The 14,852-nt window shown below is 34.2% G+C and overlaps 1 protein-coding gene across 1 annotated transcript; it reads left to right on the top strand.

Moving 5' to 3' along the window:
- Positions 1-1,218: 1,218 nt before the first annotated feature.
- On the top strand, positions 1,219-14,427 carry LOC117320801 (the record flags this gene model as incomplete). Its single annotated transcript, XM_033875290.1, is given in 6 exon segments — positions 1,219-1,281; positions 1,456-1,495; positions 5,403-5,428; positions 5,794-5,892; positions 7,018-7,052; positions 12,697-14,427. Coding segments are annotated over 6 exon segments (305 nt in total), but the record flags the coding sequence as incomplete, so codon positions are not given.
- Between the last annotated feature and the right edge of the window lie 425 nt (positions 14,428-14,852).

The raw sequence follows: 14,852 nt of genomic DNA, 5'->3' as shown, positions 1-14,852 counted from the left end.
CACGTAAAATTATACTATTTTTAGTAAGGAATATGGGACCTTACATGTAATTTCACTGGAGTAAAGAGTTGCTACATAGCACGTACTATCATCACAAAGTTTTAGCTTGTGATGTTACTTTTTAAAACCTTTTATTACGCTATATACTCATACCATCTGTAAACCACCTTAGATGTTTTTTTTTTAATTGAATACAATAAGCCTTCGGCGAATGAATCATCGACCGAAGGGAACATTAACAAAAACAAGACAATATTATTTGTTGTTTATATAATAAAGTTAGGTTTTTTGTATGTTGATACTTTTATCAACGTGGAAGTACATACATCATACATACCGTACTGTCTTATCCTGGGCGATAGGAGTGACTCATCGGGTAAATTAGCTTGTATGTGAACATATATATATATGATTTTCAGGATCTATGTATAAGTATACAAACTGATACTGAACATATTACAGTACATTTATCAACTAAAATTATGTAACTGTTTCATTCTATGTCTGTATGTAACAGTTTGTTGATAAAGGGGCTAATTACTTCGAAAATTCAATTTTCTTGTCTGTACTGTCATAAATACTACAAAATCAAGTTCCTATTTCTAGTAATACGCATTTAACGAATATCTGTTTGTTAGGATCCAGTACCTATATTTGACCAAACCGTAATTAGTTAAATTACGTGATATTTACCTCGTATTTCTGTGATTTAATCTAGAATTTTCTCAATTTCCAATATATATCAATCAGACTCACAAAACAAAACATGATTGTTGCTATCGTTTCCAAAAGTTGATAAAATATTTATCTGGTAGGTTCATCTAGTGATTTTCCTCTTTTTTTTTTGTTGCTTTCTGAGTGTAATAGTTTGGTATATATGCATATCAATATTATATTGAGAATTATATCCACGTCCATTAGAAAGATACATTTATTTTACACAAACTGTCTTGGTGTTTACCCCCTAATATAAAATTTTGTTCATTTGTTAATGCATAGCATGCATGTCCTTCCAACATTTTAATCTAAATCTACATTTTAGTTCACCATGACTGATCTGTTTCTTTCCATTCCCTCTTTTTCCGTAATGAGATTTTTTTACCCATCCCATTCCTTTTTCGTCTAAGACAGAGCAGTATTTTGAAACGTTGGCAGCGTTAAACTGATATTGTTTTAAAGAAGGAAATAATTAAAGCATTCTATGTGTATTTGTTTCAGCACGACCGACACAACCAACGTCACAAAGACCCTCACACAACGTTACCGTGACGACTTCCGTAGGTAAGCATTGCACAATCATGGTAATACATAACATACAATCTCAGACTGAGACAGAACAGATAAATATTTATATAAAATTTGAAATTTAGTATATCTAATATAAATTACCTACCTTATTCATTGTTGAAGTATCTTATAATCTAACATCTGATATGTTTTCTTTTTCTTTCACAGGATTGGATACCGTTTACTATATATTAATTGCTTTAATAGCGTAAGTATTTACCTTTATCTCTCATTTTCCCATTGAACTTGTAGTTTTTAGTCATCCATCATCACATGGTGGACTATTCAAATCGACCTACACCGTGGCCAATCCTGTGTTATCGCTATTTCTTGAGAATTACTAGATATATATTTTTCAAAATTAATATGGAGGTTTCCCTTGGGCCGTTGTTGTGCCGATCAGATTTTGGGTCTGATCAGAAAAAAAAAACAAAAATTGACAACAGGATTTTGAGAGTTAAAGTTTGCTATCACTTTTCCTTGACAAGTACTAGAGAGATATTTCTCAAACTTACAATGTATGCTATCACTTTTCCTTGACAAGTACTAGAGGGATATTTCTCAAACTTACAATGTATGTTTCCTTTGGTCCCTAGTTGTGTCCATTTAACTTTGAGGCTGATTTGGAAAACAAAATAGCCGACAGGCTTTGTATTTATGTTCCCCATGATATCAAATAATTAAGAGGAAGGTCAGAGAAAGAAAGGAAAGTAGAGAAAAGATCAGTCTTTTGATAGGACCGTAAATGATCCTACAATGATGGACGTCAATATCCCTCTGGAATCTCTTGTTCTTTTTTTGTGTGTACTTCAGATACAGAACATGATTTTGTCTATGATTTCCATATCACATTGTCTTTTCCATTTTGGTTCAGATATGTATTTTCTATGTACATGTATATTACATTCCAGTACATGTAGTATATAACCTAATTAGTCCCCTGCCGTTTGAAAAACGGGGGGACTATAGGTTTACCCTCCGTCTGTCTGTCTGTCTGTCTGTCTGTCCGTCTGTCCGTCTGTCACGCAATAGTTGTCCGGACAACTCCTTCTAAAGTACTACTCCGATTTTAATGAAACTTGGTATACATGATCAGTTTAACATGTAGTTGTGCATCCCACATTTTTTTTCGAAAAACCAATTTTCAAAATGGCCGCCGACTTCTCATTGGTTGAGACTTGTCCGGACAACTCTTCCTAAAGTACTACTCCGATTTTAACGAAACTTGGTAGACATGATCAGTATAACATGTAGTTGTGCATCCCACATTTTCTTTTTCCCAAATTCATTTTTCAAAATGGCTGCCGGCTTCTCATTGGTTGAGGCTTGTCCGGACAACTCCTCCTAAAGTACTACTCCGATTTTAACGAAACTTGGTATACATGATCAGTATAATATGTAGTTGTGTATCCCACATTTTGTTTCTCAAAAATTCATTTTTCAAAATGGATGCTGGCTTCTCATTGGTTGAGGCTTGTCCGGACAACTCCTCCTAAAGTACTACTCCGATTTTAACGAAACTTGGTATACATGAGTAGTATAACATGTAGTTGTGCATCCTACATTTTTTTTCCCGAAAAACCAATTTTCAAAATGGCCGCCGACTTCTCATTGGTTGAGGCGTGTCCGGACAATCCTAAAGTACTACTCCGATTTTAACGAAACTTGGTATACGTGATCAGTATAACACGTAGTTTAAACAAGAGATCCCAGAGGGATCTTGGCGCCCACCATTGAATGATCTTTACAGGTTCCATGTCAGATTGATCTTTTCTCTACTTTTCCCTTCTTCTAAGTCTTACTAATCTGTGTAAATTCAGAAACAGCCCTCTAGATCTAGTACTTTTCAAACAAGGGGAACCTATATATAAAATTTAAGATTTAGCGATAATGGCTGACTGTCGGCCATGTTGTTTTCCGATTGGTCCCAAAATGCAATACCAGGGACCAAGGGGAACCTACATATGAAATTTGAGAAAGATCCCTTCAGTACCTTCTGTACAATAGCGATAACAAACTTCAATTTTCAAAATACAAGATGGCTGCCTGTCAGCCAGGTTGTTTTCTGACTGGTCTCAAAATCCAATATGTATAACTAGACACAGAGGGCAACCTACAAATGAAATTCAGAAAGATCCTTTCAGCAATTTCTGATAAATAGCGATAACAATCTTCAATTGTCAAAATCCAAGATGGCTGCCTGTCGGCCATGTTGTTTTCCAATTGGTCTCAAAATGCAATATGCATAACTACGCACTGAGGGAAACCTACATATGAAATTTGAGAAAGATCCCTTCACTACTTTCTGAGAAATAGCGATAACAAACTTCAATTGTCAAAATCCAAGATGACTGCCTGTCGGCCATGTTGTTTTCCGAATAGTCTCAAAATGCAATATGCATAACTAGGCACAGAGGGGAACCTACATATGAAATTTCAGAAAGATCCCTTCAGTACTTTCTCAGAAATAGTGATAACAAACTTCAATTGTCAAAATCCAAGATGGCTGCCTGTCGGCCATGTTGTTTTCAGATTAGTCTAAAAATGCAATATGCATAACTAGGCACCGAGGGAAACCTACATATGAAATTTCAGAAAGATCCCTTCATAAGTATCTGAGAAATAGCGATAACAAACTTCAATTGTCAAAATCCAAGATGGCTGCCTGTCGGCCATGTTGTTTTCCAATTGGTCTCAAAACGCAATATGCATAACTAGGCACCAAGAGGAACCTTTATATGAAATTTCAGAAAGATCCCTTCATAAGTTTCTGAGAAATAGCGATAACAAACTTCAATTGTCAAAATCCAAGATGGCTGCCTGTCGGCCATGTTGTTTTCCGATTGGTCTCAAATCGCAATATGCATAACTAGGCACCAAGGGGAATCTACATATGAAATTTGAGAAAGATCCCTTCAGTACTTTCTCAGAAATAGCGATAACAAACTTCAATTGTCAAAATCCAAGATGGCTGCCTGTCGGCCATGTTGTTTTCTGATTGGTCTCAAAACGCAATATGCATAACTAGGCACCAAGGGAAACCTACATATGAAATTTCAGAAAGATCCATTCAGTACATTCTCAGAAATAGCGATAACAAACTTCAATTGTCAAAATCCAAGATGGCTGCCTGTCGGCCATGTTGTTTTCCGATTGGTCTCAAAATGCAATATGCATAACTAGGCACCAAGGGGAACCCACATATGAAATTTGGGAAAGATCCCTTCAGTACTCTCTGAGGATTAGCGATAACAAGAATTGTTTACGGACGGACGGACGGAGGGACGGACGGACGGACGGACGGACGGACGGACGACGGACCACGGACGCAGGGCGATTTGAATAGCCCACCATCTGATGATGGTGGGCTAAAAATGGGAAATAAATAGTTGCACTCCTGGTTCAGGCAGGGGACTTTGTATTGCTGTTGCAATACTATCCAATCTTGTTGCAAATATTACACATATTATGCATATGTATTCATACACAATATTGTAGTAGTAATGGAAATATAGCAGGATGCTTCATTTTAAATCATAATCTGTATGTTTTATGGACAGGGATGATTTGTTTTACAAACTAGTACTATTGAGTTTTTTGTTTAAAAAAAACAACCTAACTTTTTGTGAGTTAAATACTGCCAACTTACCAAGAATGCGAAACTGATATAATGATTAGAGTGATATCTTGGACCACGCTTACAGAGCCTTGATAAAGTGATGCCTAAAAAGGATGTATACGGTCGGTGGCCGAGTGGTTAAGGTGTACCGACACTTTACCGCTAGCCTTCCACCTCTTGGTTGCGAGTTCGAAACCTACGTGGGGCAGTTGCCAGGTACTGACCGTAGGCCGGAGGTTTTTCTCCGGGTACTCCGGCTTTCCCCCACCTCCAAACCTGGCACGTCCTTAAATGACCCTGGCTGTTAATAGGACGTTAAACAGAAACAAACCAAACCAAACCTATTTTCTAGACAAGTTCTAGACAACTAGATGTTGCCGATTTCAGTACAGATGCCAACTATCATTATGCCTTTATGTATCATAGCATAATATTACTTTAATATAAATGCGTTTATTTTTCAACAAAAAATATATACGGGATTTGTTTTTTTCAGCTCATGCTGTCTGCTTATTATCGGTCGTAAGTATATGATAGAATTGGTAAGAATGAGTTTTTATAAGCAAGTCTTCTCCGTATTATTAGCATATTTCATGGCTCGGCGTTAACTACATGTACATGTTTTGTTCAATATATATATAAATACGGTCGGTACTTGCCCTTTGAAGATAGCCAAGGCACAACACAGATTCACCTTAACACTGCTACACGATTCCAGTTTGCTTTATCAAAGGTGCTATAGCGTGTATGATAATTCTAATTATGTCTATGAAGATGACTCGCACACAGCCTTTTGTACTTTCAGTGTGTATCCCAAGGGTGCAGCCAAACTATATACTTGAATATACTTCAATGTCTCGCTAATGTGATATAATATTTTTATACAGTTCTAGTCGATTTGATATACCGCACATATCGTCGCAATGAAGAACAAAATAGGGAAAGCAAGGACGAAGAGAATGAGAACGAAGGGAAAGAGAACGAAGGTAACTAATTTGGACTATTTTTTAAAACCAGTGTTTGACTTACAAAGACACCAACACAATATTTTCATGTGGTCAACACAAGTATCTGTTACCGGTACCACACACACACGCGCGCGCACACGCACACGATTGTAAATGTCGTCTCTGCTCACTCATGTCCCTATAAGGTAAGAAGGCATAGTTCGAATAAAATGTCTTGCTTAAAATGTCATTAGGTCACATGAGACGAAGTATCGGTTGACCTATTGCGCCTTTATCTCCAAAACCGCTGAATCAAATTCAATGACATTTGGCAGGAAGCTTTCATGGCCAAATGTCAACAAAAATTGTGAATTATATGATCCCCACCCCTCAGGGGCCTTAGTAGCAGGACTAAAAGGGTAAAATTAAATGAAGTGTTCTAAAATCTTCTTCTCAACTTCTAGACATGGTTGAATAAAATACTCTTCACAGCTAAAACGGTCATAATTTGCTTTACCAACATTGTCAATTTCATGACACTGGGGTATCACGTTTGAGGCTAGGGATGGAGTAACCTTTACTATATTTTTTATATGAAAATCAAATTTTAGAAAGTCACTTGTTTAATTCCTATTGGATTTCATTCTTACTTGGTTAACATTAACAGCATAGGATTACAGTTTAATGGTATACACATGTTGGTCCTGACTGACCCCACGGACTGATTTGCGGGACCAAAACAGTCAAATTAACTGAAATGTCAGATATCTTCTTCTCAAGATCCAAATAAGGTAGAATCAAATACTTTTCATAGATGGAAGGGTCTTAAAATGCTTTACAAGAATTGTGAATTTCATGATATCACGTTTGCCCCCGGTGAGGGGTAAACTTTACTATATTTTATATAGGAAAATAACATTTTAGACATCTTTTTTTTTTTTTTTTTAATTTCTACTGGAATCCATATTAACTTGGTTAACATTATCAACATGGGATGACAGATTGATGGTATGCACGTTGGCCCTGACTGACCACCTGCTACATATCTTTGTTAAATGCAAAACATATATGTATACATGTACAAGTACATATATGCTTTTCATGCTCTCATAAGCTGAATCAAGCTAGTATATTATATATATATATATTTCTTTTATATTATAGAGATTACTCCACTTAAGTCGGAAAGTTTTAAAGAGGTACGTATTTGTTGCATTGTGTGAAATAGGTTAATCGCACTTAATACTTTTCTAGCATAAATGTACAGTTTTTGGCAGTGTAATAAATTCATCAACTAATGCTTTTTCATATCATAAACATGAAACATTATTTGTATTCACGTTTTAATGACTAATTCTTCAGGAATAAAACCTTTCTAGTGCGAACTAATTAACATATAAACATTTCTTTCTTATAGGAATCCCTAGCAATTTTATGTCCATTTTGTGCCATCTGAAATCACGTATTGAGAGTCGTTCATGCAGTAGAAAATTAAGGAATATGTTGTGCACCTGATTTCAAACAAATATGATGAAGATGTAATGATATTTGAAATCCTTTAAAAATGATATGGCCCTGTTAAGTTAAACGGCTTAATAATGTATCTAGTAGGTTTTGCCGGAGTATTTCTATCACATATGTTTATTAGTCAACTCGGGTCAATAGTTATTTAGTTACATGTAGCACGGGTACGAGAACCAGGATGTGCTATCGATTAAAAATATGTGGCGAAGGAAGGAAGGTTTAAAAGTTTTCCTTCCCTTGTGAGCAAACATGAAAACTGCAATTTTCATTTCATAGATCTCGTCATGTGTGTGTAGTAATGTATGTGTTATAATGTGTGTTATAATGTATGTGTTATAATGTGTGTGTTATAATGTGTGTTATAATGTGTGTTATAATGTGTGTGTTATAATGTGTGTGTTATAATGTGTGTATTATAATGTGTGTGTTATAATCTGTGTTATAATGTATGTGTTATAATGTATGTATTATAATGTATGTGTAATAATGTGTGTATTATAATGTGTGTTATAATGTGTGTTATAATGTGTGTTATAATGTATGTGTTATAATGTGTGTGTTATAATGTGTGTGTTATAATGTATATGTTATAATGTGTGTGTTATAATGTGTGTTATAATGTGTGTTATAATGTATTTGTTATAATGTATGTGTTATAATGTATGTGTTATAATGTATGTGTTATAATGTGTGTATTATAATGTATGTGTTATAATGTGTGTGTTATAATGTGTGTTATAATGTGTGTGTTATAATGTGTGTGTTATAATGTGTGTGTTATAATGTGTGTATTATAATGTATGTGTTATAATGTATATGTTATAATGTGTGTGTTATAATGTGTGTTATAATGTGTGTTATAATGTGTGTGTTATAATGTGTGTGTTATAATGTGTGTTATAATGTATATGTTATAATGTGTGTTATAATGTGTGTTATAATGTGTGTGTTATAATGTGTGTGTTATAATGTGTGTAAGTTATAATGTGTGTGTTATAATGTATGTATTATAATGTGTGTGTTATAATGTGTGTGTTATAATGTGTGTTATAATGTATATGTTATAATGTGTGTTATAATGTGTGTTATAATGTATGCGTTATAATGTATGTGTTATAATGTGTGTAAGTTATAATGTGTGTGTTATAATGTATGTATTATAATGTGTGTGTTATAATGTATGTATTATAATGTGTGTTATAATGTGTGTGTTATAATGTGTGTGTTATAATGTGTGTATTATAATGTGTGTGTTATAATGTGTGTTATAAGTTGTGTTAAATTATGTATTTTAATGTTTTATAAGTGGTTTGTGTGTATGTTGTTTATAGGTTGTTTATAATTTTTTATAATTTGTGTTATAATGTATTGGTTATAATGTTGGTTTATAATTGGTGTTTAAATGTGTGTGTTATAATGTATGTGTTATAATGTATGTGTTATAATGTATGTGTTATAATGTATGTGTTATAATGTATGTATTATAATGTATGTGTTATAATGTGTGTGTTATAATGTATGTGTTATAATGTATATGTTATAATGTATGTGTTATAATGTGTGCGTTATAATGTATGTATTATAATGTGTGTTATAATGTATGTGTTATAATGTATGTATTATAATGTATGTGTTATAATGTGTGTGTTATAATGTGTGTTATAATGTATATGTTATAATGTATGTGTTATAATGTGTGCGTTATAATGTGTGTGTTATAATGTATATGTTATAATGTATGTGTTATAATGTGTGTGTTATAATGTGTGTGTTATAATGTATATGTTATAATGTGTAAGTTATAATGTGTGTGTTATAATGTGTGTGTTATAATGTGTGTGTTATAATGTATATGTTATAATGTATATGTTATAATGTGTAAGTTATAATGTATGTGTTATAATGTGTGTGTTATAATGTGTAAGTTATAATGTATGTGTTATAATGTGTGTGTTATAATGTGTGTGTTATAATGTATATGTTATAATGTGTAAGTTATAATGTGTAAGTTATAATGTGTGTGTTATAATGTATATGTTATAATGTATGTATTATAATGTGTGTGTTATAATGTATGTGTTATAATGTATGTGTTATAATGTGTGTATTATAATGTATGTATTATAATGTGTGTGTTATAATGTATATGTTATAATGTATGTATTATAATGTGTGTGTTATAATGTATGTGTTATAATGTGTGTTATAATGTGTGTGTTATAATGTGTGTGTTATAATGTATGTGTTATAATGTATATGTTATAATGTATGTATTATAATGTATGTGTTATAATGTATATGTTATAATGTGTAAGTTATAATGTGTGTGTTATAATGTATGTGTTATAATGTGTGTGTTATAATGTGTGTATTATAATGTGTGTGTTATAATGTATGTGTTATAATGTGTGTGTTATAATGTATATGTTATAATGTATGTATTATAATGTATGTGTTATAATGTATATGTTATAATGTGTAAGTTATAATGTGTGTGTTATAATGTATGTGTTATAATGTGTGTGTTATAATGTGTGTATTATAATGTGTGTGTTATAATGTATGTGTTATAATGTGTGTGTTATAATGTATATGTTATAATGTATGTATTATAATGTATGTATTATAATGTGTGTGTTATAATGTATGTGTTATAATGTATATGTTATAATGTATGTATTATAATGTGTGTGTTATAATGTATATGTTATAATGTATGTATTATAATGTGTGTGTTATAATGTATGTGTTATAATGTGTGTTATAATGTGTGTGTTATAATGTGTGTGTTATAATGTGTGTGTTATAATGTATATGTTATAATGTATGTATTATAATGTGTGTGTTATAATGTATGTGTTATAATGTGTGTATTATAATGTATATGTTATAATGTATGTATTATAATGTGTGTTATAATGTATATGTTATAATGTATGTATTATAATGTGTGTGTTATAATGTATATGTTATAATGTATGTATTATAATGTGTGTGTTATAATGTGTGTTATAATGTGTGTGTTATAATGTGTGTGTTATAATGTATGTGTTATAATGTATATGTTATAATGTATGTATTATAATGTGTGTGTTATAATGTATGTGTTATAATGTGTGTGTTATAATGTATGTGTTATAATGTGTGTTATAATGTGTGTGTTATAATGTGTGTTATAATGTATGTATTATAATGTGTGTATTATAATGTGTGTGTTATAATGTATGTATTATAATGTGTGTTATAATGTATATGTTATAATGTATATGTTATAATGTGTGTATTATAATGTGTGTTATAATGTATGTGTTATAATGTGTGTTAATTATAATGTATGTGTTATAATGTGTGTGTTATAATGTATATGTTATAATGTATGTGTTATAATGTGTGTTATTTAATTGGTGTTATAATGTGTGTTATAATGTGTGTGTTATAATGTGTGTTATAATGTGTGTGTTATAATGTATGTGTTATAATGTATGCATTATAATGTGTGTGTTATAATGTGTGTTATAATGTGTGTGTTATAATGTATGTGTTATAATGTGTGTTATAATGTGTGCCGTGCGCCGTGCGTAAACTTTTCACATTTCAATCTTCTTCTCAAGTTCCACCAGTGGGATTAAGCTGAAACTTGCCTGAAATGATCCTGAGATGGTCCTGACCAAGTGATGTTATTTTTCGGGTCAGTCCGAAATCCAAGATGGCCGCCATAGCCGCCATCTTGAAAACACATTTTAAACTTCTTCTCAAGTTCCACCAGTGCTGTTGGGCTGAAACTTGCCAGAAATGATCCCGAGATGATCCCGACCAAGTGTTGTTATTTTTCGGGTCGGTCCGAAATCCAAGATGGCCGCCATAGCCGCCATCTTGAAAAACACATTTTAAACTTCTTCTCAAGTTCCACCAGTGCTATTGAGCTGAAACTTGCCTGAAATGATCCTGATATGATCCCAACCAAGTGTTGTTATTTTTCGGGTCGGTCAGAAATCCAAGATGGCCGCCATAGCCGCCATCTTGAAAAACACATTTTAAACTTCTTCTCAAGTTCCACCAGTGCTATTGAGCTGAAACTTGCCTGAAATGATCCTGATATGATCCCAACCAAGTGTTGTTATTTTTCGGGTCGGTCCGAAATCCAAGATGGCCGCCATAGCCGCCATCTTGAAAAACACATTTTAAACTTTTTCTCAAGTTCCAGCAGTGCTATTGAGCTGAAACTTGCCAGAAATGATCCTGAGATGATCCCGACCAAGTGTTGTTATTTTTCGGGTCGGTCCGAAATCCAAGATGGCCGCCATAGCCGCCATCTTGAAAAACACATTTTAAACTTCTTCTCAAGTTCCACCAGTGCTATTGAGCTGAAACTTGCCTGAAATGATCCTAAGATGATCTCGACCGAGTGTTCTTATTTTTCGGGTCGGTCCGAAATCAAAGATGGCCGCCATAGCCGCCATCTTGAAAAACACATTTTAAACTTCTTCTCAAGTTCCACCAGTGCCTTTGAGCTGAAACTTGCCTGAAATGATCCGGAGATGATCCCGACCAAGTGATGTTATTTTTCGGGTCGGTCCGAAATCCAAGATGGCCGCCATAGCCGCCATCTTGAAAAACACATTTTAAACTTTTTCTCAAGTTCCAGCAGTGCTATTGAGCTGAAACTTGCCTGAAATGATCCTGATATGATCCCAACTAAGTGTTGTTATTTTTCGGGTCGGTCCGAAATCCAAGATGGCCCCCATAGCCGCCATCTTGAAAAACACATTTTAAACTTCTTCTCAAGTTCCACCAGTGCTATTGAGCTGAAACTTGCCTGAAATGATCCTGATATGATCCCAACCAAGTGTTGTTATTTTTCGGGTCGGTCCGAAATCCAAGATGGCCCCCATAGGCGCCATCTTGAAAAACACATTTTAAACTTCTTCTCAAGTTCCACCAGTGCTATTGAGCTGAAACTGGCCTGAAATGATCCTGATATGATCCCGACCAAGTGTTGTTATTTTTCGGGTCGGTCCGAAATCCAAGATGGCCGCCATAGCTGCCATTTTGAAAACACATTTTAAACTTCTTCTCAGGTTCCACCAGTGCTATTGAGCTGAAACTTGCCTGAAATGATCCTGATATGATCGTGACCAAGTGTTGTTAATTTTCGGGTCGGTCCGAAATCCAAGATGGCCGCCATAGGCGCCATCTTGAAAAACACATTTTAAACTTCTTCTCAAGTTCCAGCAGTGCGATGAGGTCACGTGGTCACCGAGAAAGCGTGAAGTTGTGGTGTATTTCTGTCTCTACAAAATGTCTCTTTTTGCACAATAGGACAGAGTCATTTGGAATCATTTTGACGAAGCACAGCTATGAGACAATATGGAACATTCATAACTGATCGGATTTTGGAAAAAGTGACTGTTTTTCGAGATATTTGAAATTATCTCTTGTGATATGGGTGAGAAGTTTGTCATGCTTCAGTGACCGCCATAGTGAACACTATCCACGCGCGCACCTGTTCCTGTGGAGCTACATGTATATGTAATATATATATACGTACAGGTACGTGTTGCCCGATTTCGTTGTTGACACTATACTCGTCTTATTATTTACTGTTTGGACTGAATATTTTTGAAAATGCCGCAATCCAGGAACACTAGTACCAGTAATAAAGCGAAAGCTGATCGTAGAGCAAGTGAAGTGTTAGTAAGTAACTTGGACAGTACCGATGAGAAACTCGATCAGATTAACCAGGTACTATTAACTCTCATGACAAAAGATGACATGATTTCTCACATGAACAAACTGAGAGAAGAAATAAGACAAGAAAACGTGGAGATGATAGAGAGACTTGAAGGTAAAGTGTTTGACCTTGAGAATGATAACGAGAGATTACGAGATACAGTGGGACAATTAGAGATAAGTGTACAGAAAGCTGAAGAGAGAATAGTTCAGTTGACACGGCGTGATAATGCATTGGAGCAACAAGGTCGTAAAAATTCGGTTCGGATTGTCGGACTAGAGAGTGATCGCACTGAGACGGCTGAGGCCTGCGTTGAGAAATGTGCGAAATTTTTCAGGGATAACCTCAAAGTGGATGTGAAAGTTACCGATATAGACATCGCCCATAGACTTGGACCTCGTTCTACTATTTGCAAATTTACGCGTAGAATGAAAAAGTTTGAAGTGTTGAAGGCCAGGAAAGAACTGAAGGGTAAGAAGATATATATATATTCGAGGACTTAACCCAGGAAAACCAGCAAATCTTAAAACGCGCGTACGAGCTGGAGTGTGTAGAGAACTCCTGGTCTATTGATGGTAAACTCTTTGTTAAACTAAAAAACGGGAAAAAGCGAACTTAGAATTTCGGATGACACTATGTTGACCAGTGTGTACCTGCTTAATGACGCGAATTTCGCTAATTAATAAGCGTGAGTGGTAAAGACTGATACACTCATCATACGTGAGTACTGCATGTACACCAGGAACTGAAATATAACTTTTTCCCAATTTTATTTTTTGTTGTTCGTGACTATGCATTTATCAAAGTTGATTTTTCTGGCATGTAGCGTATTGATACATTTGGCAATTTAAATACATTGTAGTTAATTGATATCATCTTATTAGTGTGCTTATAGATACTTGGTCTACAAAAAATAGTAATTTATTCTCAGCTTATCATCATGTTCCATAAAACATTTTATGTATTTATATTGGTTTGGTGTATTCTACTTTATTCTATGTAATATGAATAACCCTACCATAAATGTGTGACATAATACAGTTACTGTACATTTACATATATGTGTACCTTGTAAATGTTAGTATATATATCACACCGTACTTACATGTATATGCATGTAGATATATATATATAGCTACAAGTAGCGCATGCACGCACGTATTTTGACATTGTGAACATTATAATCTTTCTAATATACCTGGTACTAGATCTGTAGATGGAAATGTTTAGAGTACAACGTGTAATATAAATTACCTTTTGATGTGGGTCATATAATACCAGAAATATATATATCTAAGATAATACATACAATGTCATAAGGTATATGTTGTGTTGTGATTGAACTACATGTATTATGTTTTATGTGCGCCTGCGCGAGCACACACACTCACACATACATGTACTGTATCTGGTATGCACGTGCACGGTAGCGAGACACGGTCGTTCACATACACATAATAAACATACATGTAACATGTATATGTTGTAATATGATGCTTACGTGCGCGCAGCAATAAAAAAGTATATCTTCGAACAAATTCACTACAATACACGTACATGTGTGTGTGTGTGTGTAAACCCCCGCAAATGCGGACCACACCTTGTATACACACCAAACAAATGAGGTCCTCACTGACAAATGAGGACCGAACCCCGGTCCTCATTTGGAATATCCTTCTAAATCAATCCAAAATTCAATTGTGATCATGAAAATGTAAAAAAATCATGTGGTTGCATTTGCCGG

This window comes from Pecten maximus, unplaced genomic scaffold (assembly GCF_902652985.1).
Source record: "Pecten maximus unplaced genomic scaffold, xPecMax1.1, whole genome shotgun sequence".
NCBI lineage: Eukaryota > Metazoa > Mollusca > Bivalvia > Pectinida > Pectinidae > Pecten > Pecten maximus.
This window is presented reverse-complemented; position numbering and strand designations above follow the sequence as displayed.